General features: G+C 47.1%; 1 protein-coding gene across 1 annotated transcript; it reads left to right on the top strand.

Annotated features, from left to right (window-relative positions):
* The first annotated feature begins 816 nt into the window (after positions 1-816).
* On the top strand, positions 817-27,321 carry si:ch211-244b2.3 (uncharacterized protein LOC557230 homolog). The gene is made up of 11 exons (XM_060839190.1): positions 817-928; positions 6,475-6,622; positions 6,975-7,119; positions 10,459-10,579; positions 11,168-11,255; positions 12,174-12,276; positions 18,947-19,067; positions 21,441-21,522; positions 22,778-22,844; positions 26,532-26,646; positions 26,748-27,321. Exons 1-11 carry the CDS (start codon positions 904-906, stop codon positions 26,801-26,803), a joined length of 1,071 nt encoding a protein of 356 aa, XP_060695173.1. The 5' UTR covers positions 817-903; the 3' UTR covers positions 26,804-27,321.

Genomic DNA, 27,321 nt, shown 5'->3' with positions numbered 1-27,321 from the left:
ACAATGTGATGTAACTGAAATTATACATTGAAAAATTGATCGTCTGTTAAGCCTTTCATCTGTTAGAATACAGTGATAGTTTCACTTCTTTCATGTGTAAATCACAAAACCCTTTTTTTAAAAGTTGCATTCTCGGGTTAGCTGTTAACAATGGTGATAGCTAGACAATATGTTGAAGGGCTGAAAATGTGTTGCTGGAAAAGCGCAGCAGGTCAGGCAGCATCCAATGAGCAGGAGAGTCGACCGTTCGGGCATGAGCCTGAAGAAGGGCTTATGCTCCTTGGATGCTGCCTGACCTGCTGCGCTTTTCCAGCAACACATTTTCAGCTCTGATCTCCAGCATCTGCAGTCCTCATTTTCTCCTAGAATATGTTGAAGGGGCCAACACCTTCAACATATTGTCTAGCGATTACCATTGTTAACAGCTAACCCGAGAATGCAACTTTAAAAAGGGTTTTGTGATTTACACATGAAAGAAGTGAAACTATCACTGTATTCTAACAGATGAAAGGCTTAACAGACAATCAATTTTTCAATGTATAATTTCAGTTACATCACATTGTAAATTTTTGCTATAAATTCTGTGTTAGGATTGAGCCCTTCACTACCACCTGATGAAGGAGTGTCGCTCCGAAAGCTAGTGCTTCCAATTAAACCTGTTGGACTATAACCTGGTGTTGTGTGATTTTTAACTTTGTCCATCCCAGTCCAACACCAGCATCCCCACACCATGACTCCCAGATCATGACCGCCTCCTGCTGGTCTTGATGGAAATCGCTGCATCAGCTGCTGTCCTGAGAAAACAAAAGCGAAAGTAACTCCGCAGGATCTGTCTCTTTTGTTGGTTCCCTGGATCAGAGGGGAGAGCTTTGGCTCCAACAACAGCCCCCTGTTCACCCTCAGATGGGGCAGAGTATGAGTTCAGGAGGTAAGGAGCTGTGACCTGGGAGGGGGGTGAGAGACAAGCTGCTGCTGGTTAGCACAGAGACCCCCCAGACACCAGGAAGGGAACCGCTGTCAAACGCCGGTGGGTTGGCCGGGAAGCTGGACTCAATGCCGCTTTTGGCGAATATTTTTCTGGTCAAGACACCGGCCTCAAACTCCTGGGAGCCAGGGATTAGCCGGTGGGAGAGCGGAGAGCAGGGGGCAGGGAGGCTGCTCCTGGCAAAATCTGTCTCCTACACTCTCCCTAAATGCTGTACACCCTCCGCCTGTGACTCACTGTGAAAGGTTTGTTCAATAACCTCCTGGGAAAGCGGGTCGGGACGTTTCCAGAGTGGCTGGCCCGCATAGGGAGGCCATTCGGTCCATTCAGTCTCTACATGCTCATGAGCAAAGTGATTTGGTGATTGCCACTACCCTACTGTTACCCCAGGGCCTTGGGTATTTCTCTCTCTACAGGTGATCGCCCAAGTCCTTTTTGTAGCTCACTATTTCTCATGGCCCCCAGATACTCCAAGGATTTGAACCACACTCTTGTGTCAAAAGTTGTTTTTCCTCCCCATTGCCTTTTCTGTCCCTGAAATCAATGTCCCACATTCAATCCTTTCACCAGCAGCAGTTCATACCCTGGCAGGGCTGAAACATTTCTTTAAGTTACTTTTATGTTTTGCCAACTCAAAGGTGCTATCCAAGTGCAAGTTGTTGTTGTAGGAAATAACAGCTGACTAAGTCTCCTCAGACAGCACCTTCCAAACCCATGACCACTTCCATCTAGAAGGACCAGGGCAGCAGATAGACAGAAACACCACCCCCTACAAGTTCCCCTCCAAACCACTTGCCATTCTGTTTTGGAAATATATCGCCGTTCCTTCCCTGTCACTGGGTCAACATCCTGGAATTCCCTCCCTAAGGGCATTGTGGGTCTAACCCACAGCCCATGGACTGCAGTGGTTCAAGAAGGCAGCTCACTCTGCACCTTCTCCAGGGGCAACTAGGGACGGATAATAAAAACTGGCCCAGCCAGTGATACCTATGTCTCATGAGCAAATAAAATAAGCTGACGTTGGGTTTTATGTGGGAGAGCAGAATAGGGATTTTGGGAAAGGATTTCAGGAAGTGATAATTGAAAAGCTGGCTGGATATTACAAATAACTTCACCGTCAGTGGCTCCTGATTTCAAACAGAAAGTAAAAACATTCTGCAGCATGATCCAGGCAGCAAAAGAAAAGACAGGTCAGAGGGCACAGCAAGTTACCTGTGAAATAGTTTCAGAATAAAATATAATGTTTGAGGGACAGAAGATTTAACTGTTTGACAGACTTGGAGCTGGAGGCAGGATTTGGTCTGTGATTCCGGAGAGAGGGAAGTCAGGAGCAGGGACTGGGAGGGCCCACACAGGGAATGCGAGCTTGTATATCTGTCCACCTCTCAAAATCCACCAAGTGCCAGAGACAGGGTAATCAGGCTGTCATTTCACCCCTCCCTATCTCTGTATCCTTACGCACCTCCTCCCTATCTCTGTAACACCCTGTGACCCCTGCACCCCCTCCCCATCTCTGTAACCCCCTCCAGACAATGCACCCACTCCCTATCTCTGTAACACCCTCCAGTCTCTACACCCCCTCCCTATCTCTGTAAACCCCTCCAGTCCCTACCCCACCTCCCTATCTCTGTAACTCCGTCCAGCCCCTACACCCCCTCCCTATCCCTGTAACCCCCTCCAGCCCCTACACCCCCCCCCATCTCTGTAACCCCCTCCAAATCATACACCCCCTCCCTACCTCTGTAACTGCCTCCAGCCCCTCCATCCCCTCCCTATCTCTGTAACCCCCTCCAGTCCCTGCACTCTTTCCCTATCTCTGTAACCCCCTCCATCCCTTCCCTATCTCTGTAACCCCCTCCAGTCCCTGCACTCCCTCCCTATCTCTGTAACCCCCTCCAGCTCATACACCCCCTCCCTACTTCTGTAATCGCCTCCAGCCTCTCCATCCCCTCCCTATCTCTGTAACCCCCTCCATCCCCTCCCTATCTCTGTAACCCCCTCCAGTCCCTGCACTCCCTCCCTATCTCTGTAACCCCTTCCAGCTCATACACCCTCTCCCTATCTCTGTAACCCCCTCCAACCCCTCCCTATCTCTGTAACCCCCTCCAGTCCCTGCACTCCCTCCCTATCTCTGTAACCCCCTCCATCCCCTCCCTATCTCTGTAACCCCCTCCAGTCCCTGCACTCCCTCCCTATCTCTGTAACCCCCTCCAGGACCTCACCCCCTCCCTATCTGTGTAACACCCTTTGGCCCCTGCACCCCCTCCCTATCTCTGTAACCCCCTCCCTATCTGTGTGCCCCTTGATTCTTCACTGCAGCATTGGCTGATTCACCTTCAATTCCTCAGGTATATCCCCTCCCACCCCTCACCACCCCTGCAGCTCTCTATCTCTCTTTCAGTTCCTTTAAGATACTCCATAATGCCTTTCCTAATTTCTTTTCATAGCAAATTTTGATAGCTAATCTCTCCCTTGAGATGTTTTCCTACATTAAAAGCACTATAAATGGGAAGTTGTTGTTCTTCTAGAGTGTTGTCAGTGGACACTGCAGAGTTTCTATTGGCATGTTGTTAGGTGTAGGCCTGGCCTGGTCTATTCATCAAATTCTCTCCAACAAAACAAATTTGAAAATCAGTTACACAACACTAGGCATCATGTCTCATTATTCCTGCTATCGACCTGCAGTTCCCAGGATTTATTGAATAGTTTCTTTGTTTGCTGGGATTGCATTTAACTTCATGTCCACTGAGTCACTTGCCCAGGTGCAGGGCAGGGAATTGGATAGAGCAGGGTCATGGGGTTGACTGGATTGCTGACATGGGCTGAATGTCCTTTTTTCCCTGTGTTACAGTGATGTTATTGCTGTCAGATGTGACCCAGTTAGGAGCTTTTTGCCTTTGACTCAGAGTCATGACTTCAAGCCCCAGTTCCAAGTCTAGAGTCATAGAGCTGTTCAGAACAGAAACAGACTCTTCAATCCAACTCATCCATGCCAACCAGATATCCTAAATTAATTTAGTCCCATTTGCTAGCACATGGCACACATCCCTCCAAACCCTTCCTATTCACATACCCATCCAAATGCCTTTTAAATGTTGTAATTGTACCAGCCTCCATCACTTCCTCCGACAGCACATTCCATACGTGCACCACCCTCTGTGTGAAAAATTTACCCTTGAGTCCCTTTTGTATCTTCCCCCTTCAACCTTAAACCTTAAACCTTAAGTTTTGGACTCCCCCTATCCTGGGGAAAATACCTTATCTATTTTCCATGCCCCTCATGATTTTATAAACCTCTATAAGGTCACCCCTCAGACTCCGACACTCCAGGGAAAACAGCCCCAGCCTGTTCAACCTCTCCCTATAGCTCAAACTTTCCAACCCTGGCAACATCCTTGTAACTCTTTTCTGAACCCTTTCAAGTTTCACAACATCCTTTCTATAGTAGGGAGATTGGAATTGCACACAATATTCCAAAAGTGGCCAAATCAATGTCCTGTACAGCCACAACATGACTTCACGACTCCTCATCTCAGTCCTAAATGGCCTATCCCATTTCCTTAGACTGTGACCTCCTGGCAGAGGACTCCCTGGGAACATCCTTCTTGCAGTTATCCTGTCTACCAGACATTAAACCACTTATTCTGTGTATTGGAGATTATGATGTGGAGTTGCTGATTTTGGACTGGGGTGTACAAAGTTAAAAATCACATGACACCAGGTTACAGTCCAACAAGTTTATTTGGAAGCACTAGCTTTCGGAGCGACGCTCCTTCGTCAGGTGGTTATGAAGCAGGAGCATAAGACACAGAATTTATAGCAAAAGATTACAGTATCATGCAGCTGAAATGGTACGTTGAACAAAGCTAGATTAAGTCTTTCATCTTTTCGAATGGGTTTGTTAATTTCGGTTCTTTAATATGTAAATCCCAGAACTTCTTTTCAGTCACATTCTCAAGATAACTTCAGGTTTTAAAACTAAAAGGTGACATCTCAGCTCAGACAATGCATTAAAGTTGGGAGGTTACAGTCTGTCTGTATCCCAATCTTGAGTCAGACTAGTTCTGTTTCTAAAGTGGAATTCTCACGATATTACACGGATTGACTGCTTGTACGTTATGTATTTTATGAGAAAAATCAGATGTATATGCAGTAATTGGCTTGCTGAAAGAAGACAGAGGGTGGTGGTTGATGGGAAATGTTCATCCTGGAGTCCAGTTACCAGTGGTGTACTGCAAGGGTTAGTGTTGGGCCCACTGCTGTTTGTCATTTTTATAAACGACCTGGATGAGGGCGTAGAAGAGTGGGTTAGTAAATTTGCAGATGACACTAAAGTCGGTGGAGTTGTGGATAGTGACGCAGGATGTTGCAGGTTACAGAGAGACATAGATAAGCTGCAGAGCTGGGCTGAGAGGTGGCAAATGGAGTTTAATGCGGACAAGTGTGAGGTGATTCACTTTGGTCGGAGTAACCGGAATGCAAAGTACCGGGCTAATGGTAAGATTCTTGGTAGTGTAGATGAGCAGAGAGACCTCGGTGTCCAGGTACACAGATCCTTGAAAGTTGTCACCCAGGTTGACAGGGTTGTTAAGAAGGCATACAGTGTTTTAGCTTTTACTAATAGAGGGATCGAGTTCCGGAACCATGAGGTTATGCTACAGCTGTACAAAACTCTGGTGCGGCTGCACTTGGAGTATTGTGTACAGTTCTGGTCACTGCATTATAAGAAGGATGTGGAAGCTTTGGAAAGGGTGCAGAGGAGATTTATGAGGATGTTGCCTGGTATGGAGGGAAGGTCTTATGAGGAAAGACTGAGGGACTTGAGGCTGTTATCGTTAGAGAGAAGAAGGTTGAGAGGTGACATAATAGAGACATAAGATAATCAGAGGGTTAGATAGGGTGGACAGGGAGAGCCTTTTTGCAAATATGGTGATGGCGAGCACAAGGGGCCATGGCTTTAAATTGAGGGGTGATAGATATAAGACAGATGTCAGAGGTAGTTTCTTTACTCAGAGAGTAGTAAGGGTATGGAATGCTTTGCCTGCAACGGTAGTAGATTCGCCAACTTTAAGTACAGTTAAGTCGTCATTGGACAAGCATATGGACGTACATGGAATAGTGTAGGTGGGATGGGCTTCAGGTTGGTATGACAGGTCGGTGCAACATCGAGGGCCGAAGGGCCTGTACTGTGCTGTAATGTTCTATGTTCTAAATATAATTCTGTAAATTCCATATCGGACATTAAACCACTTGCCCTGTCTTCTGGAATTAGAGTTCCCATTATACAGTTTTAAAGAATCGGTGTGTTCTCACTGATGTTCTGGTCAATGTTTATTCCTCAACCACCCAATTGCAGTGTTGATTTTGGGAGTTTGCTGTGGGACAGTTGGCTGCCAGGTTTCCAACATGTCCAAACCTTCACCGATATCCTGATGTCTGAAAGGCGCTTTGTAAATGCACAGAAGTCTGTTTTCTTTTGTGTTTGACAGCTGCAGCATCCAGCTTGAATGGGAAGCTGTTCCAGTGGCAGATTCAGGATGGGAGCCAGTGGTTAGATGTGGCCCACGATGACATTATCGAAGCACAGTACACACTGCCGATGGTGGAAGGGATCCGTCTACACACCACCAGATACGGGTAAACACCGGGCAGGAGCAACTCACAGGCACCCGCGGGACAGGAGCAACTCACAGGCACCCGCGGGACAGGAGCAACTCACAGGCAAACCTAACCCTTTTCAAAACTCCATTTCTGGGATAGAGTGTGATTGGAAAGACCAGTATTTTCTGATTGGCCTTACAGTGTTCAAACCCATCAGGAATTTGAATAAAGTAAATACGGAAAAACTCTCCTTATTGCTCAAACCCTCCAGTCCCAGCAACATCTTTGTAAATCCTTTCTGCACCCTCTCAAGTTTAACAATATCCTTCCTGTAGAAGGGTGACCAGAATTGTTCGCAGTATTTTAAATCCTTACGGTTTGTTTGTAGAACAATCTATCTGGACTTTGATAAGATGGAAATTGTTGGCAGCAACTTGAAACTGAAAAGGCTGACCTTTCCACCAGCCCAGGGGATGGATGAATACAGCTGGTATTTTCTGGATGACCATTCCTGGAGGGAATATGGAGTTCAGGTAGGATTCTAGGCAATTGCAATAAATATACCATTGTACATACTAGCTCAATGAATCTATATTCAGTTTGGTTAGGACACAGCTGGAGTACTAGTCAGCCCACTACAGGGAGGATGTGATTGCAGGAGAGAGGATGGAGAGGAGGTTCACCAGGATGTTTGAAACAAAAACCGAAAGTGCAGAGAAAGTCGGCAGGTCTGGCAGCATCTGTGGAGAGAAACTGAGTTAATGTTTTGGATCCAGTGACCCTTCTTCAGATGGTAAATCTGTTTCTCCCTTCACAGATGCTGCCAGACCTGCTGAGTTTCTCCAGTACTTTTGGTTTGTGTTTCAGCTTTCCAGCATTTTTTAGTTGTTTGTTTTATTTCACGAGGGGGTTGCCTGGGATGGAGCGGTTTAGCGATGACGAATGTGATGGATAAGCTTTGGTTGTTTTATTTGGAGCAGGGAAACCTGATGAAGGTGTACAACATTAGGAGGGGCATGGAGAGGGTGGGTAGAGAGCAACACTTGTTGAACGGCTAATATCAACTTTAAAGTGAAGGGCAAGAGGTTTAGAGGAAAATATGTTTCACCCAGATGGTGGTGGGGAGTGGGTCTGGAAGGCAATGTCTAGGAGAGAGAATGTCACACGGCCTTTTAAAAAGTGTTTGGATGAGTATTTGAAATGTTAGACCATTCAAAACTATGGGCCTAGAGCAGAAGAGTGTGGGTAGCCATGTCTTCTTGACAGTATAGACTGTACGGGCTGAAGGGCCTTTGCTGTACTCTATGATTCTATATGTAGCCTCTATAGAAAATATTGTCATGTATCTAATTCTATTGTTCTTCTGGGGATATCATGAGATATTTTAACGTAGTTTACAAAATACCATGCAAGGACTGCACAAAACACTATATAGGACAAACAGGAAGACAGCTAACAATCCGCATCCACGAACATCAGCTAGCCACAAAACGACACGACCAGCTATCCCTAGTAGCCATACACTCAGACAACCAGGAACATGAATTTGACTGGGAAAACACTACCATCATAGGACAAGCCAGACAGAGAACAGCCAGGGAATTCCTAGAGGCATGGCATTCATCCACAAACTCCATTAACAGACACATAGACCTGGACCCCATATACAAACCACTACAGCTGAAACTGACACCCAGAAGCGGCAAGAACAAACCACTATAAATACCGGAAGAAACATCAAAGCAGCGCTTCACAGGAGGCTCCAATAGCACTGATGATGTTCCCTAGCCAGGGAACGAAACGTTTGCAGCAAAAACTTCCAGCTCGGCGAACAGAACCACAACAATATTTTTAAGTCCTTTGTCTCTAATACAACCTTAAGAAGTAGAAGATGTTAAACACTCTGGCTGATGCTGTTGTGAGCAGGAAAGGGGAAGGGAGCTGTTTCCATCCAGTCCCTCTGTTCTCTTCCTCACGATTTCATTGTTTTACCCAGTTCCTGAAATGGTCAACCTTACAGTTTCTCTGTAAAGGGCTTGTAAATACAAAGGTCCATCAGTCAGGTTTGTTCAATGAACATAAAAATATTGATTTATTTAAAAACAAAACTGATTATAAGATGATGAAAACTGGATAACAAATTTACTTTGCAATATAAATGTTTATCCCACAATGTTTGACACAAAACACACATAAACTGAGTAGTCGGCAGGGTCTGACTTTGGACAAAAAACATATTTGGCCAATAAATCTTAGTCCTTATTGGGATAAAAAGATAAAATCATATGGAATGTTCAGGTAGCTGTTGGTCTAACGTAGTCATAGAGACCTACAGCTCAGGAAAAGGCCCTTTGCCCCATCACGTCCATGCCAGTTATCCCCCCTCCCCCCCCCCACCTCTCCCTCTCCTCCTCCTCCCCCCCTCGCAGGCGTGCAAAGTCGGGTCAAAGTGAGGCCCCAAACAAAGAAAACACATTCCCTTTATATTTGCCCCTCAGTCACATCTAACTCAAGACAACCCCCAGTTACCCCAGGTACATGTTACCCCAGGTATAATGGCAGGGTGAGATCATTCTCAGAGATAATGCAAATACTCATGCCTTAATCCTGGGGAATCGTTATGCAAACGATTTCCTGACAGTAATTTGCCAAGGCAATGAAGGTGTGAGATGCCTCTGGCCAGAAAGCATTTAGGACTGAAGAGATTGAATTATAGTTTAACTTGACAATATCAGGGGAGTAATAGCAAATGAAGTGTAAATTACAGTCATCCACATTCTCTCATGGCTGTCATTCCCACCCAAAGACAGTGCAGTTTAACCCTTTAATATTACATTAATGTCCAGAGAGATAGTCCCATTTAATCTTTTAACATTACAAAAACAGTCCCAGTCTGCGCAACCTCTCTTCAGCCAGGCAACATCTTGGTAAATCTACTCTAATCCCTCTCAAGTGCACTCACATCTCTCCTTTGATGTGGATACTGCAGCCTGTGGCTGAGCAGTGAACATGCACACCCTCTGATCCTCAGTATCTCTCAGGGTTCTACTGTACATCATGGATTCCCTTGTCTTGTTTGTCCTGCCCAAGTGCAGTGCCTCACGCTCATAGACATGTATAGCACAGAAACAGACCCATCCATGCTGACCAGATATCCTACATTAATCCAGTCCCATTTGCCGGTAATCTAGACCCATATCCCTCTAAAACTTTCCTGTTCGTAAACCCATCCAGATGCCTTTTTAATGTTGCAATTGTACCAACCTTCACCACTTCCTCTGGCAGCTCATTCCATACACACACCACCCTCTGTGTGAAAAAGTTGCCCCTGAGGTCCCTTTTATATCTTTTCTCTCTCACCCTAAACCTATGCCCTCTAATTTGGGACTCCCCGAATCCAGGGAAAAGATCTTGTCTATTTACCCCATCTACACCCCTTAAGATTTTGTAAACCTCTATAAGGTCACCCCTCTGCCTCCGATGCTCCAGGGAAAGCACCCCCAGTCTGTTCAGCCTCTCCCTGTAGCTCAAACCCTCCACCCCATGGGATGCTTTTCACAGGGGGTGCAAGCTCAAGAGGTTGCATGGCCTTTCTCTGCAGTGTTGGAATTTTAAGACTTTAATTACAGAGAAGATTCAGTAGAATAGTTCCTGGGACAAGAGGCTTGTGCTGAACCGTAACACATCCCAAAGGGGACAGACAAACCAGAGACTGAGCTTGTCTCCCCAGGTGAAGAATCTGGGAGATGGGAACAGTCTCAGGAGAAGGAGCTGATGATTTAATACTGAGGTGAGGAGAAGTTTCTTCACTCAGTGTTGGGAATCTTGGGAATAATCACAGTTCGTTAAAATATCTGCTTTATTTTGTCCAGGGCACCGGCCGCAAAACGACATTAATCACAAGTCCCGATATCGAATTTCAGTTCAGGACGGCTCCTCAAAACGTTTTCAACTTTAATATTGGAAGTTCAAAATACACCATTGATTTTCAAGGTATTGTGTCTGTGTGTGTGTCTCTGTGCGTACGTGTGTCTGTGTGTGTGTGCGTGTGTGGCTGTGAGAGTGTGTGTCTGTCTGAGCGTGTCTATGTGTCTCTATGTGAGTGTGTCTGTGTGTGTGGATGTGGGTGTGTCTGTGAGTGTGTGTCAATCTGTGTGTGTGTGGGTGTATCTGTGTGTGTCTGTGTGTGGGTGTGGGTGTGTGGGGGGGTTGTGTATGGGTGTGTATGGGTGTGTGTGGGGGTGGGTGTGGGTGTCTGTGGATGTGTGTGTGTGTGTGTGTATGGGGGGGTGTATGTGTGTGGGTGTGTGTGTGTGTGAGGGGGGAGTGTGTGTGGGTGGGTGTGTGAGGGGGGAGTGTGTGTGGGTGTGTGTGTGTGTGGGTGTGTATGAGTGGGTGGGTGTGGATGTGTGTGGGTGTGTGTGTGGGGGGGGTGTATGTGTGTGTGTGGGTGTATGTGTGTGGGGAGTGTGGGGGTGAGTGTGTGGGGGTGAGTGGGTGTGTGGGTGTGTGGGTGTGGGTGTGGGGGTGCGTGTGGGGAGCTGGGTGACTGTGACACGTTGCTCTGTTCCAATCTTTCAGCAATGGATCAGACGAATGTCCAATCGGGAATGAAGAGAAAGGTCAGGAGGAGGTCACGGTTTAACTCTGAGAATCAGAATCCAAACAGGTTAGTGCCGTGACAAGACATAATTGTGTTTATCTTGGACAGTGATGGAACGTTGAAGTCATTTATTCTTAAACAACAACTTGCATTTATATAGCAACTTTCATGTGGTGAAACATTCCAGCAGGTTTGCAGGCCTTGTGGGTGAGTTTAAGATCCCACTGTCTCTCACCAAAAGGAACCTGAATCGATACTATAGGAAGGATGTGGAGGCCCTGGAACGAGTGCAGAGGAGGTTTACCAGGATGTTGCCTGGTATGGTAGGAAGATCGTATGAGGAAAGGCTGAGGCACTTGGGCCTGTTCTCATTGGAGAAAAGAAGGTTTAGGGGTGACTTAATAGAGGTGTACAAGATGATTAGGGGTTTAGGTAGGGTTGACCATGAGAACCTTTTTCCACGTATGGAGTCAGATATTACGTGGGGGCGTAGCTTTAAATTAAGGGGTGGTGGGTATAGGACAGATGTTAGGGGTAGATTCTTTACTCAGCAAGTCGTGAGTTCATGGAATGCCCTGCCAGTAACAGTGGTGGACTCTCCCTCTTTATGGGCATTTAAACGGGCATTGGATAGGCAAATGGAGGATAGTGGGCTAGTGTAGGTTAGGTGGGCTTGGATCGGCGCAACATCGAGGGCCGAAGGGCCTGTACTGCGCTGTATTTTTCTATGTTCTATGATACTTATCCCTGAACCAGCAGCTGAATAGACCGTGTTGTTTGGTCATTACTGTTGGTGGGAGTTTGCTGTGCACGATTGGTCTGAATGTTTGCTTCATTACAAAAGTATTTCAGTGATTGTGGAGCACTTTGGGACATTGTCAGGATCCGAAAGGGGCTGTATCAGTGCAGGAAGGAGAGGGGAGACAGGTTTTGTGATAAACGAGAAATGAATAAGTTCAGTAACAGTTGATTGTGAATCTGCAGCATTTCAGGTGCAGTGGGTCACCAGCCCGTGTCAAACTCTGTCACATCATGCACTTGGCAGTTCAGAGGTGACCATGGCTGTTGGATGGACTACAGGAGACCGGTAGGTGCTAAGGTGTATTTTTGTTTGTGTTCCTGCTCTCGTCACCTGCCCAGATCTGGTGAGTCAGATACAACAGCAAAACTCCGTGTCTTGGACCCCGCTGTGTCTGAGAGAAGCCTGGAACCTGCCATGTCAGCAAGGCCAGAGAACACCTGGTGGAGGAGTAAATCTGTCAGTTGTCAACCCTTTATTGCCATCACTCCCCTCACTGCGCGTCCCTTCACTGCCCGTCCCCTCACTCCCCGTCCCCTCACTCCCCATCCCCTCACTCCCCGTCCCTTCACTCCCCATCCCCTCACTCCCCGTCCCTTCACTGCCCGTCCCCTCACTCCGCGTCCCCTCACTCCCCGTCCCCTCACTCCCTGTCCACGTCCCCTCACTCCCCATCCCCTCACTCCCCGTCTCCTCACTCCCCGTCCCCTCACTCCCCGTCCCCTCACTCCCCGTCCCCTCACTCCCTGTCCACGTCCCCTCACTCCCCATCCCCTCACTCCCCGTCTCCTCACTCCCCGTCCCCTCACTCCCCGTCCCCTCACTCCCCGTCCCCTCACTCCCCGTCCCCTCACTCCCTGTCCCCTCACTCCCCGTCCCCTCACTCCCCGTCCCCTCACTCCCCGTCTCCTCACTCCCCGTCCCCTCACTCCCCGTCCCCTCACTCCCCGTCCCCTCACTCCCCGTCCCCTCACTCCCTGTCCCCTCACTCCCCGTCCCCTCACTCCCCGTCCCCTCACTCCCTGTCCCCTCACTCCCCGTCCCCTCACTCCCCGTCCCCTCACTCCCCGTCCCCTCACTCCCCGTCCCCTCACTCCCTGTCCCTTCACTGCCCGTCCCTTCACTGCCCGTCCCCTCACTGCCTGTCCCCTCACTCCCCATCCCCTCACTCCCCGTCTCCTCACTCCCCGTCCCTTCAATCCCCCTCCCCTCACTCCACGTCCCTTCACTCCGCGTCCCCTCACCACCCTCACTCCCCGTCCCCTCACCCGCATCCCCTCACTCCCCGTCCCCTCCACCCTGTCTGCACCTCCTCACTCCCTGTCTGCACCCCCTCACTCCCTGTCTGCGCCCCCTCACTCTCCCTCACTCCTACTCAGTGGAGTGTGGGAGGACAAGGGGGGGGATTTGATGAAACTTCCAGAATACTGAGAGCCTCAGATGGAGTGGACACGGAGAAGATACTTCTACCAGTGGAAGAGACTGGGAGCCAAGGCCACAGCCTCCGAGTGAAGGGACAATCCTTTCCAACTGAGATGGGGAGGATTCTTCAGCCAGAGGATGGGGATTCTGTGTAACTGATTGCTGCAGAGGGCTGGGGAGTGTATTGAAGACAGAGGGGGATAGGTTCTTGTTTACTAAGGGGGTCAAGGGTTATGAGGAGATGGTAGGAAATTGAGTTGAGAAACACCTCAGCCATTATCAAATGGTGGTCCACACCTGATGGGCTGAATGGCCTGATTTTGCTCCTATATCACTCCCCACACTCTCTCCACACTGCATTATTCCCCTGACAATATAAGAGTATTTTCCCTTTCTCTGTGTCACTTACATTGCAATGTGAGATTATTGCTGCAACTTGCATTTAAATATCACCTTTTAATTTACCAGAACATGGGAGTGCCAAAAAGCCAGCACTGGCCATGAACAACACAAGGAGATACGAGGACAGCTCAAAGAGGCACATTGTAAGAAAGAAGGGAATTGCAGAGCTTAAGGTACAGGCAGCGGAAGGCGCAGCTGCCAATTTTAACACAGCAGGATCCCACGTTGACAAACTGAACAAAGTGAGGAATTAGGCAGGAGGACTCCTCTCCTCTGAATCCAGCTGTGGGAGCTTTCCTCAACTAGAACAGGAACATGAAACACATCTGAAAGGCAACGGCTACGTCAATCTACTCCTCCCTCAGCACCAAGATGGCACATTGACTTCTATTCACTTTGAGAGCAGAGCAGAGTAGATTCTGTGTATGCAGTGACAGGGATCAGAGTGACTGTGTATGCAGTGATGGAGATCAGAGTGACTGTGTATGCAGTGATGGAGATCAGCGTGACTGTGTATGCAGTGGTGGGGGTCAGAGTGACTGTGTATGCAGTGATGGGGGTCAGAGTGACTGTGTATGCAGTGATGGAGATCAGAGTGACTGTGTATGCAGTGATGGAGATCAGAGTGACGGTGTATGCAGTGATGGAGGTCAGCGTGACTGTGTATGCAGTGATGGAGATCAGAGTGACTGTGTATGCAGTGGTGGGGGTCAGAGTAACTGTGTATGCAGTGATGGAGATCAGAGTGACTGTGTATGCAGTGATGGGGATTAGAGTGACTGTGTATGCAGTGATGGAGGTCAGAGTGACTGTGTATGCAGTGATGGGGATCAGAGTGACTGTGTATGCAGTGACGGGGATTAGAGTGACTGTGTATGCAGTGATGGAGGTCAGAGTGACTGTGTATGCAGTGATGGGGGTCAGAGTGACTGTGTATGCAGTGATGGGGGTCAGAGTGACTGTGTATGCAGTGATGGGGATTAGAGTGACTGTGTTTGTAGTGATGGGGGTCAGAGTGACTGTGTATGCAGTGATGGAGGTAAGAGTGACTGTGTATGCAGTGATGGGGGTCAGAGTGACTGTGTATGCAGTGACGGAGGTCAGAGTGACTGTGTATGCAGTGATGGAGATCAGAGTGACTGTGTATGCAGTGATGGGGGTCAGAGTGACTGTGTATGCAGTGGTGGAGATCAGAGTGACTGTGTATGCAGTGGTGGAGATCAGAGTGACGGTGTATGCAGTGACGGAGGTCAGAGTGACTGTGTATGCAGTGACGGGGATCAGGGTGACTGTGTATGCAGTGACAGGGATCAGAGTGACTGTGTATGCAGTGACGGGGGTCAGAGTGACTGTTTATGCAGTGGTGGGGGTCAGAGTGACTGTGTATGCAGTGACGGGGATCAGGGTGACTGTGTATGCAGTGACAGGGATCAGAGTGACTGTGTATGCAGTGATGGGGGTCAGAGTGACTGTTTATGCAGTGGTGGGGGTCAGAGTGACTGTTTATGCAGTGGTGGGGGTCAGAGTGACTGTGTATGCAGTGGTGGAGCTCAGAGTGACTGTGTATGCAGTGATGGAGGTCAGAGTGACTGTGTATGCAGTGGTGGGGGTCAGAGTGACTGTTTATGCAGTGATGGGGGTCAGAGTGACTGTGTATGCAGTGGTGGGGGTCAGAGTGACTGTGTATGCAGTGACGGAGGTCAGAGTGACTGTGTATGCAGTGACGGAGGTCAGAGTGACTGTGTATGCAGTGACGGAGGTCAGAGTGACTGTGTATGTAGTGATGGAGGTCAGAGTGACTGTGTATGCAGTGATGGGGGTCAGAGTGACTGTGTATGCAGTGATGGGGGTCAGAGTGACTGTGTATGCAGTGATGGAGGTCAGAGTGACTGTGTATGCAGTGATGGGGATCAGGGTGACTATGTATGCAGTGACAGGGATCAGAGTGACTGTGTATGCAGTGATGGGGGTCAGAGTGACTGTTTATGCAGTGGTGGGGGTCAGAGTGACTGTGTATGCAGTGGTGGAGCTCAGAGTGACTGTGTATGCAGTGATGGAGGTCAGAGTGACTGTGTATGCAGTGGTGGGGGTCAGAGTGACTGTTTATGCAGTGATGGGGGTCAGAGTGACTGTGTATGCAGTGGTGGGGGTCAGAGTGACTGTGTATGCAGTGATGGGGATCAGAGTGACTGTGTATGCAGTGACGGGGATCAGGGTGACTGTGTATGCAGTGACAGGGATCAGAGTGACTGTGTATGCAGTGGTGGAGCTCAGAGTGACTGTGTATGCAGTGATGGAGGTCAGAGTGACTGTGTATGCAGTGACGGGGATCAGGGTGACTGTGTATGCAGTGACAGGGATCAGAGTGACTGTGTATGCAGTGATGGGGGTCAGAGTGACTGTTTATGCAGTGGTGGGGGTCAGAGTGACTGTTTATGCAGTGGTGGGGGTCAGAGTGACTGTGTATGCAGTGGTGGAGCTCAGAGTGACTGTGTATGCAGTGATGGAGGTCAGAGTGACTGTGTATGCAGTGGTGGGGGTCAGAGTGACTGTTTATGCAGTGATGGGGGTCAGAGTGACTGTGTATGCAGTGGTGGGGGTCAGAGTGACTGTGTATGCAGTGATGGGGATCAGAGTGACTGTGTATGCAGTGACGGGGATCAGAGTGACTGTGTATGCAGTGATGGGGGTCAGAGTGACTGTGTATGCAGTGATGGGGGTCAGAGTGACTGTACTCCAGGCAGCGGGGTGACCCTCCATCTCTGAGCTGCTGCTGCTGGATATTTCCATTGCGTTTCTTCCTTGGAAGAAGTTCAATGTATCTTTCCTATAGAAACAGCCATGAACCTATTGGGAGTCTGTTACTCCTGTGTAGGTACTTTCCACAGGGAGTCTCCTGTATAGATATTTTCCAACCGAGATGTTATTACCCTCCCTAGAGCAGGTGGGACTTGAATGTCGGTATCCTCACTCAGAGGTAGGGACACTACCACTGTCCCATAACTCATGCCTGTCTTCACTGACCTACATCGAGAGCCAATCCAGCAGCACGTCCCACTGTAACGTTCCCATCCCGAGCAGCTCTGTAGCTTTGTTGCTGAACCTGACATTTGCTGAGTGCTCTGACCCCACCCAGGGCTTGTCTGAGGTACGTTCCCAATTCTCTCTGTCCCCAGTTTTGGTGACCAAGCCTTCAGCTGCTGCTCGAGCTCAAAGCGCTGGAGCTCCCTCCCAATGGCTTCCTGTCGAATTCTGTTTGATAATTGGTCTCAGTGAAGATGGTCGACAGTGTTAAAGGTGCTTTTTAGCTGCAAGTTGTTCTAACAGGCAAGAAATTCCCTGCTCTTTACAATGGCTTTGGGTTTTAACATATTTTTCTGAAATGTGAGATCACAGGTATGGATCCTCAGTCCCTCCCTCTCTCAGTCCCTCTCTCCCTCGTTCAATCCCTCCCTTCCTTCCTTCCTTCCTCCCTCCCTCCCTCCTTCCTTCAATATTGTATTTCCTTATGATCAAAGTGATGAACTGGGGGCTGGAGGTTGATGACTGACACCTCGGGGTGCCTTTGAGGGGCGTGCTCAGTTCCACATGAGACGCTGAGTCAAGGCCCTTGTGAATCTGTTCAGGTGGATATTAAAAATTCAACGTCACTTCTTAAGTGTTCGGACCAACACGTGTCCTTCAAACAGCCGAGTCAAAAATCTGAGAATTGTTACATCTCAGAAGGAGACCATCCAGCCCATTGTGGTTGTACTGGCTCGTTAAATGATAATCATTACCGAGAGCCAATCTCCTTCCCACATATCCCTTGCACATTAATTCTCTCCAAATAACCATCCAATACCCTATTGAATGCCTCAATTGATGTTGTGGTTCTGTTCGCTGAGCTGGGAATTTGTGTTGCAGACGTTTCGTCCCCTGTCTAGGTGACATCCTCAGTGCTTGGGAGCCTCCAGTGAAGCACTTCTATGATGTTTCCTCCGGCATTTATAGTGGTTTGAATCTGCCGCTTCCGGTTGTCAGTTCCAGCTGTCCGCTGCAGTGGTCGGTATATTGGATCCAGGTCGATGTGCTTATTGATTGAATCTGTGGATGAGTGCCATGCCTCTAGGAATTCCCTGGCTGTTCTGGTACAGATACAATCAATAAGCACATCGACCTGGACCCAATATACCGACCACTGCAGCGAACAGCTGGAACTGACAACTGGAAGCGGCAGATTCAAACCACTACAAATGCCGGAGGAAAGATCACAGAAGCGCTTCACAGGAGGCTCCCAAGCACTGAGGATGTCACCTAGACAGGGGACGAAACGTCTGCAACACAAATCCCCAGCTCGGCGAACAGAACCACAACAACGAGCACCCGAGCTACAAATCTTCTCCCAAACTTTGCCTCAGTTGAACCTGTCTCCATCACATTTCCAGGCCATGTATTCTGTCCTCCACTCACTCGATGAAAATGTTTCTCGCACATCACGTTTGCTTCTTTCGCACATTACTTTAAATCTCTGCCCCTCTTCTCCCTTTCACAAGCAGGAACAGCTTCCCCATATCTACTCTGCCCGGCCTGCTCATGATTGTAAAAGCCTCTGTCACATCTCCTGCCAGCTTTCCCCTCTCCAGGGAGAACAGTCCCAACCTCTTCAATCTGCCCTCATCACTGACGTTTCCCATCCTTGTAAATCGCTCTGCACTCTCTCTGATGCAGTCACATCTCTCCTATAATGTGACACCCAGAACTGTACACAATAATCCAGCTGAGGTCTGAAACCCAGTGATGCCTGCAAACCAAGCATCTTTCAAAACTGCTGTGCATGGGTTTTTGTTACGATTGGAGGACTACAATAATTTCTCAGCCTGTTGAGGTCAATGCTGCATTGGCGTATATCACACACCGGTCTTGCCCTGCTCTGCATATGTGCTCTGAGTGACCTGTGATACACCTCCACCGAAACCTTCTGATCTGAAAACCAGCAAGACCCTAAACTCAGCACAGACTCTGTCTCCTAGTTGTCAGTGTTGGGACACTGTCGCTATAGAATCGTCGGCCATTAACCATTCACCATTCTGCTGTTAGGGTGTGAGTCTGTATCTTTGCATCATCTTTGTGATTTCTTGTTTCCATTCCACAGGGTGAAGGTGGCGCTGTCTGCTCAATAAATAGTCAAGATATTGAACAGAGTTATCAGCAGAACCCCCAAGGATCCCTGCAATTTACCGCTGGCCACTTCCAGTACAGACTGGATTTGTCAGGTGCAGGCTTGTATCTATCGATCAGGTTTAAAATGCAATGGTACTGTCCCCTGGGAAAGAAGCCCTCTTTCCCAGCTGCCCTGTAGGTTTCTTCTTTTCCAGTGTTTTCCCAATACCCTTTTGAAAATTCCTGTGAGTCTGCTTTCAGGCAGATTTCACCTCACTCTCCCAGTACTTTAGCTAGTTCCCTTCAATCTCTCTCTTTCTCAGACCTGACCCTCCTGTCACTAGAAACAGTTTCCCCTGATTTGTTCCAACAGATCCTTCAGAACACCTCGGAACACCTTGATTAAATCTCTCAGTAACCCTCTCCTTCAAAGGAGAATAGAACATAGAACATTACAGCACAGTACAGGCCCTTCAGCCCTCTATGTTGCACTGCCCTGTGGAACCAATCTGAAGCCCATCTAATCTACACTATTCCATTCTCGTCCATATGCCTACCCAATGACCATTTAAATGCCCTTAAATTTAGTGAGTTTGCTGTTGTTGCAGGCAGTGCATTCCATACCTTTACTACTCTCTGAGTAAGAAACTACCTCTGACATCCGTCCTATATCTATCACCCCTCAATTTAAAGCTATGTCCCCTCGAGCTAGCCATCACCATCCAAGGGAAAAGGCTCTCCCTGTCCACCCTATCTAACCCTCTGATTATCTTATATGTCTCAATTAAGTCACCTCTCAACCTTCTCTCTAACAAAAAGAGCCTCCAGTCCCTCAGCCTTTCCTCATAAGACCTTCCCTCCATGCCAGGCAACATCCTGGTAAATCTCCTCTAAACCCTTTCCAAAGCTTCCACATCCTTCCTATAATGCAGTGACCAGAACTGTACCAGAATAATCCTGGTTCTCCAGTCTTTTATGTGATGGGTCATTTTAAAGTAACTGAATGTTGGTACTCAATGGAAACATTTATTATTATTATTATTATTATTATTATTATTAACATTATTATCTGAACAAACCAAACCGGACAGTCCATTCAGCTTCAGTGTGAATTGGCGATAATGTAGTTGAAGAACTTAGACCATTATTTGTAGAACACAAACATTCCTGAGCTGGATTGGCTATAATGTGATTCCAGTGCCATGAGTTCAAATAGTGCTATCTTGTCATCATTAGGACAGCGAAATTGTGAAACTGACCATAGCTCTATGAGAAGGTGAGGACTGCAGATGTTGGAGACCAAAGTTGAAAAATGTGGTGCTGGAAAAAACAGGCCAGGCAGCATCTGAGGAGCAGGAGAATCGACGTTTCAGGCATAAGCCCTTCTTCAGCCCTGAAGAAGGGCTTATGCCCGATACGTCGATTCTCCTGCTCCTTGGATGCTGCCTGGCCTGCTGTGTTTTTCCAGCACCACATTTTTCAAAACATAGCTCTGACTATGTAAAGGGACGCTGCCAAATGCAGAAATTCAAACATTCTGGGTTTTTGTTTTGCATTTCCACAGCATGCAGGATTGAAGAATGAGACCATAAGAAATTATTGAATGAGCTTTCACTTCCTACCCAATTCTTCTTACTTTTAAAATGTTTGATAAAATGTTGAATAAAATGTAACTGGGTTTTTAACCAGTGGGCAGCACGGTGGCACAGTGGTTAGCACTGCTGTCTCACAGCGCCAGAGACCCGGGTTCAATTCCCGACTCAGGCGACTGATTGTGTGGAGTTTACACGTTCTCCCCGTGTCTGCGTGGGTTTCCTCCGGGTGCTCCGGTTTCCTCCCACAGTCCAAAAATGTGCGGGTCATGTGAATTGGCCATGCTAAATTGTCCGTAGTGTTAGGTAAGGGGTAAATGTAGGGGTATGGGTGGGTTGCGCTTCAGCGGGTCGGTGTGGACTTGTTGGGCCGAAGGGCCTGTTTCCACACTGTAAGTAATCTAATCTAATCTAACATGCTGCCATGTTCGGAACAGCTTCTTTATCCCTGGTTTATAATTGTCTATCAGTGAAACATTAAATCTCTCCTTTCCATCACACAAAATTCTGCCCATTTAACAGAAAAATGTTTTCAGAGTTTTGGTTTTTTGTCTTCTACCCTAGGGTTTTCAACTTCTACCCTAATCCCATGGATATGTTCCAATATTTGCTTTTATTAAAATGACCAATTCCTGTTGTTTCTACTTGGTTGACTGTGGTAATTCTTCACTCTGATTGGCTGCTTCCTCTGCTCAACGATGTCTGCATTGTTCACATTCACTTGGAGTGAGTGGAGTTCACTTACAAGTGTCTTCACGGTCAGCAGCAAGTGCAGACTACTGACTGTAAAGTTAAAGCCGCAGAAAGTTATGTGAGGGAAATGGATGTGACCAGTCCACATTGGTATTTATTTTCCATTTCCTGCCCTGATCATTGTTTTGAATTTTTTTGCAGCCATGATACAAATCAACCTTGTAACTCTCACCAAGAGAGCGGTGAGGCGTTTGCAAACTCCGAGCCTGCAGGGAGCTAGTGGGTAAGTGAGCATTATATCAGTAACACAGACCACAAACACAACTGGAATACTGACACCAACAGAGAATTCTGCATGAAATAATAAATAATCTGCTTTCATGTGGTTTCTTTGGTACCCATTGACAGTGTAAGGGAAACAAATGCGAATGTTTTTAAATTGTAATCCATTTTTCTATATCAACCTGTTCAGAGACGTTGTTACACACCTCTGGAACAGGTGGGAATTGAACCCAGACTCCGGTCCAGGAGTAAGGGCACTACCACTATGCCACTAGAGGGACAGCAGGGGGAGTGTACTCTAATGAACAGACAAAAGGCAGTTGTTTGAGATGTTGGTAGCAACTGAGTCCAGATGGGGAGACAGTTCATACAAAAGGTTGTAATTGGGTGGGGATTATTCTACTTTCAAACCAGATTCCTAACCCATGCCTGATCCAAAAGCATTTGGATGTGGGCCATCCAAATTGTGACCGGTTCAATCCTATTATAGGGGAAGCCTCAGAGAACACTGGCCTTCCCTAACTCACCACCTCACCCACCATCAACAAAGCACAAGTCAGGAGTGTGATGGAATACTCCTCACTTACCTGGATGGGGGCAGCTCCGACAACACTCAAGAAGCTCGACACCATCCAGGACAATATAGCCCGTTTGATTGGCACCACATCCACTCCCTCCACCACCGATGCTCAGTAGCAGCAGTGTGTACTATCTACAAGATGCACTGCAGAAATTCATCAAAGATCCTCAGATAGCACCTTCCAAACCCATGACCACTTCCATCTAGAAGGACAAGAGCAGCAGATACATAGGAACACCACCCCCTGCAAGTTCCCCTCCAAGTCACTAACCATCCTGACTTGGAAATATATTGCCATTCCTTCAGCATCACTGGATCAGAATCCTGGAATTCCCTGTGTGCTGGCATTGCAAGTCAACCTGTCGCTTGTGGTCTGCAGTAGTTCAAGGCAGCAGCTCAGTACCACCACCTCAAGGGTAACTAGCGATGGGTAATAAATGCTGCCTCAATCAGTGCCACTCACATCACGAGAATTCATTTTTATAAAGCAGAAAAGCAGGTTATCTGGTCAGTCTCATTGTGGGAGCCTTCTGTGCAGAACCCAGCAACTACATTTCCAATAAGAATGAGTACACTTCAAAAGCAGTTCATTTACTGCAAAGTACTTTGGACCATCCTGAGGTCATGAAAGGTGCTACATAAATGCAACTCTTTATTGTTTCTGGCTGTTTCACAGAAACACTGGAGGCAACAGATTGTGGCAGTTCATGGATGAAGAAGGGTTGTGGCAAGAGTATTCACAGGTTGGTCAGACTTTCTGTTTGAAGTTTAACTGTGGACGATGCTATACTTGACCTTCGAATATTGCAAGTGGATGTGTGACAAATTGTAAATTGCACTGCCCAGCTCTGACCCAGCTCTGTGGAGGAATAGCACGTGTTTGAAGCTGAGAGCTGAGGGATTGTGGGATGCACCCCCCCCCCCCCCCCGTTTGAGAAGTTACATGGAAGGCATCAAAGATTCCAGAATTTTAAAAAGATTAGCTGCGTTCCCCTCATTGTTCTGGTTCACATTTGTATCTCAGTTACTGTCATTATAACGCACAAATAGTTTTCACAGCTGTTAGTGGGAGTTAGCTGTGAATAAATTAGCTTCTACATTTTACATAGTGACTATATTTCAAAAATACTTCATCAGCTTTTACATTTTCTTTGAGATATCCTGCGCTATGTGAATGTTGCTGTCAAAATGCAAGTCTTTCTTAAACCTTTTTCTGAAAGAATACATCACAGGGGACAAATTAGAAACGTCACACCTTCTCCAGCCCTTTCCCAGGTCCTTATTGACCTACTGTGCCTTTTTAAATTTTGATGTTTGTCTATATTTCAGACATCTGTGGCTTGAGGTGTTTTGTCCTGTTTACTTTCAAAAGGAAATGATCAGGAACGTGAGGAATTCTGCCCTCTAGTGGGGCAGAGGGAATCCTGCAACAGGACTAAAGACCATTAGAGGAGGCAAAAATCTTAGAATTTTAATTGAATGAGGGATTGGGGAGGTTGTATTTTCAGGATGACCATCATCAACCAGATGGATTGGTGCTGGGGCTACCATTATTGACTATATACCTTCATGACTTGGATGAGGAATGTGAATATACTCTAACCAAGTTTGCAAATGACAAATAGTTCAGGAGGCAAGTGATGAGGAACACAGAGGTTCTGCGGAGGGAGATAGACAGGTGAAGGGAGTGGGTAAAATCCTGGCAACAGCAATACAATGTGGTGAAATCTGTGGTCACACACTTTGGCTGGAAGAGCAGAGGAGCTGAATTATTTAAGTGGAAAAAGACAGCAGGCAGTCTGCTGGATAAGCTCGAGTCAGAGGCCACAACTCAGCTGGTCCCACAAGGCACCCTGAAGGAACCCTCTGAATTCACAATGTGCCACTAACCTTTACAATGTGGCTATGAATTGGGCGAGAGACTATCCTTCCAGTTTTACCCTTTTATTAAAATGGAAATATTCCACGATCATCAGTGGCTTTGGTGCAACATGACTTTCCAAACACAGTCCTTTGTAGGTTTTCTCCACCAGTTTCTCTGGTAGCACCAGACACCTTAGAATCGCAAAGGTCTTGCTCCCAACACTATCATTTAGTCTTCAGCCACTCTGTTTACCTTCAAGTCTGGATTAAAACATTCATTGTTCGGAATCTGTCTCTTTGTTAAATGGCGCTCCAAACTGGCCCACCATTTTGTTTTCCTGTTTGCAGCCCAAGTTCCTTTGGTGACACTCTCCATGATGATTTCAATAAGCTCCTGCATGAGTCTGTCCCTCTTCAGCCACTGGCTTTGGCCTGAGTCCCCTCACACCTATAGCTCTCACCTGCTCCTCGGTGAATAACCTTCTTCCCCAGTAACGACTGCAGCCTAAGTCCCCTTGCAAGTGCTTCCCTTTGGTCTGTCTCCCAGTACGTCTACCACGCTACCTCCTCAATCCTGTTTTGTCTCCAAGGGCCAAGTAATGTCCAATCTCCTCCCTTCCTTCCAAAAGTAGTGGTCGCACACCATTAGTTTTCGGTGACTCTAAGTTATAAAAATACTATGAGATAGGCCTCGAAGTTTCATTTTATGTCCATAGCGGGACATTCACTGTACCCTCCCTTTGGAGAAAGTGAGGACTGCAGATGCTGGAGATCAGAGCTGAAAAATGTGTTGCTGGAAAAGCGCAGCAGGTCAGGCAGCATCCAAGGAGCAGGAGAATTGACGTTTCGGGCATAAGCCCTTCTTCAGAAATCCTGCGCTTTTCCAGCAACACATTTTTCAGCTATACCCTTCCTTTCCAAACTTCACTGTCTGGTCACCTGACCCACTGTCTTAAAGGGGTAGTACACACACCCAATTACATACAAACAACTGGCTTATACAGCATGGATATTGTCCATTCATTGAGGGTTTAATTCCAACCAACCACAATAATCTGGGAAATTGAATTTGATAAATCTGATCACTTGCTGTGTTCATGGGGAGGGATCTGAGAACTCCTGCTATGAACATACAGGTCGTTCTGCGATAACGCACATTTCATCAGCATGAATTTGGCTATAATACGACTGACAAATTGTGGACGTTGTTTGGAAAACATGAACTTTCTACTGAATGGATAGAGTGATTTTTCTATAGCGTAAGGTCACAGAGGAACACAACTGATAGATTATAGCAGAACTGATTTCACTTGTTCATACATATGCCTTTTTCGGTTTTAAGAGCTCTCTGATCAGCAAGGTAACTAGATACTTGCTTGTTAGCCTGGTCTACAACCCAAGAACAAAAGTGAAGGAGGTCAGTCCAAGGATGGCTTTGTGGGACAATGACAACAAACTATCAGACTGGGTTCAGTCTGAAACAGTGGAGCCTATTCAGCCCACCATTTCTGTGCCAGCTCTTTGAAAGAGCTATCCAAATAGACCCACTCTCTTGTTCTTTACCCCATGGGCCTGCATCAAAGAAAGTTTACAGCCCAGGAACAGGCCCTTCAGCCCTCCAAGTCTGAGCCGATCCAAATGTATTCTCTAAACCTGTTACCTAATTCCTAAGCATCTGTATCCCTCATGCATCTGTCCAGACGCATCTTAAATGAATCTACCATGCCTGCCTCTACCACCTCTCCTGGCAACACGTTCCAGACGCCCACCACCCTCTCCCTCTGTGTGAAGTACTTGCCGCTTGTAACCCCCTTAAACTTTCCATCTCTCACCTTGAAAGCGTGGCCTCTTGTTATTGAATCCTTCACCCTGGGAAAAAGCTTGTCTCTATCCACCCTGTCTACACCCTTCATAATTTTGTAAACCTCAATCAGGTCCCCCCTCAATCTCCTTTTTTCTAATGAAAACAAACCTAACCTACTCAATATCTCTTCAAAGCTAGCACCTTCCATACCAGGGAACATCCTCGTAAACCTTCTCTGCACCCACACCCTTTTGGTAATGTGGCGACCAGCGCGGCCATATTAATGTCTTGTACAATTTAATTTCCTTTCCTATCCCCATGAGCCTGCATCATTTCCTTTCAAAATATTCAAACTGATGATTGTATCCGTTTCCACTGCCCTGTCAGGCATCACACTCCAGATGATAAAATATCAAAGTTTAAAGAAAGTTGCTTCTCATCTCCAATCTGGTTAATTTCCCAAACGTGTGCATGTCCTTTGGTTACCCATCCTCTGACCAGCTTTTTTTTTAAAAAAAACTTACTTATTCTATCAAACCCTTTCATCTTGAACACTTCCAACAAATCTTCCCTTAACCTTATGTTCTCTAATACAAACAAGTCCAGCCTTTCCATGTTACCAAAGTCCCTCATTTCAGATATCGTTCAAGTATATCTCCCCTCCTACTCCAGTGAAATGGGTAACTTCTCTATGATGTTCTGAAATATTTATTTGAGAGCTGGAAATTATGACACAATAACTGTATCAGCCATCTCCATACAGCCTGGAATCCTCAAGTCAGTTACCAGTCAAGACATTGAGAGAATTTACCAGAAGAATCCTCAAGGTTCCATGAAGTTCTCTGCAGGATGGAACATTTACAGTTTGGATTTCTCAGGTAAACCAAATCTCCCATCAATACCCTGCCATAAATATGTAACACCCGTGGTATGTTCCTGTTTCAAGTGAGTTTAATCTGTCTATGATGTTGTGTTGCAGCCATGACCCAGACCAATTTGACAACCAGGAAAGTCAGACCAGTGCGTCGTCTTTGAAGGCAGAGCAGAAAGGCTTTAGCCACAAAGGAAGCCGCTAGGACTCCGATCCATATGGTGTGTTCCAACAGGACTCCAGTGAAATTTGCAGCATTCTCTCCTAAAATGTATAGTCAACAGCCTGTTGGGATTTCAGAGCAACAAATGGACATACAAATATTTCAAGAATTTTGATAGCAAGCCTCTGATTTATTGCCTCTCCATCCCAGTTACAGACGGGTTAAGGTATTTAACGAAAGGAGTAAGCACAGCCCTACAGGGGTCTATCTGTTGAACAAACAGGAAGTGCCGAGGAAGTCTCTGTGGTGTTTATCAGTCTTGATTTGGCTGTCAAACCACAATAAATGGAAAGTTGTTGTGGTTCTGTTCACCGAGCAGGGAGTTTGTGTTGCAGACATTTCATCCCCTGTCTAGGTGACATCCTCAGTGCTTGGGAGCCTCCTGTGAAGCGCTTCTGTGATGTTTCCCCCGGCATTTATAGTGGCTTGTCTCTGCCGCTTTCGGTTGTCAGTTCTTGC

This window comes from Hemiscyllium ocellatum, chromosome 19 (assembly GCF_020745735.1).
Source record: "Hemiscyllium ocellatum isolate sHemOce1 chromosome 19, sHemOce1.pat.X.cur, whole genome shotgun sequence".
Lineage (NCBI taxonomy): Eukaryota > Metazoa > Chordata > Chondrichthyes > Orectolobiformes > Hemiscylliidae > Hemiscyllium > Hemiscyllium ocellatum.
This window is presented reverse-complemented; position numbering and strand designations above follow the sequence as displayed.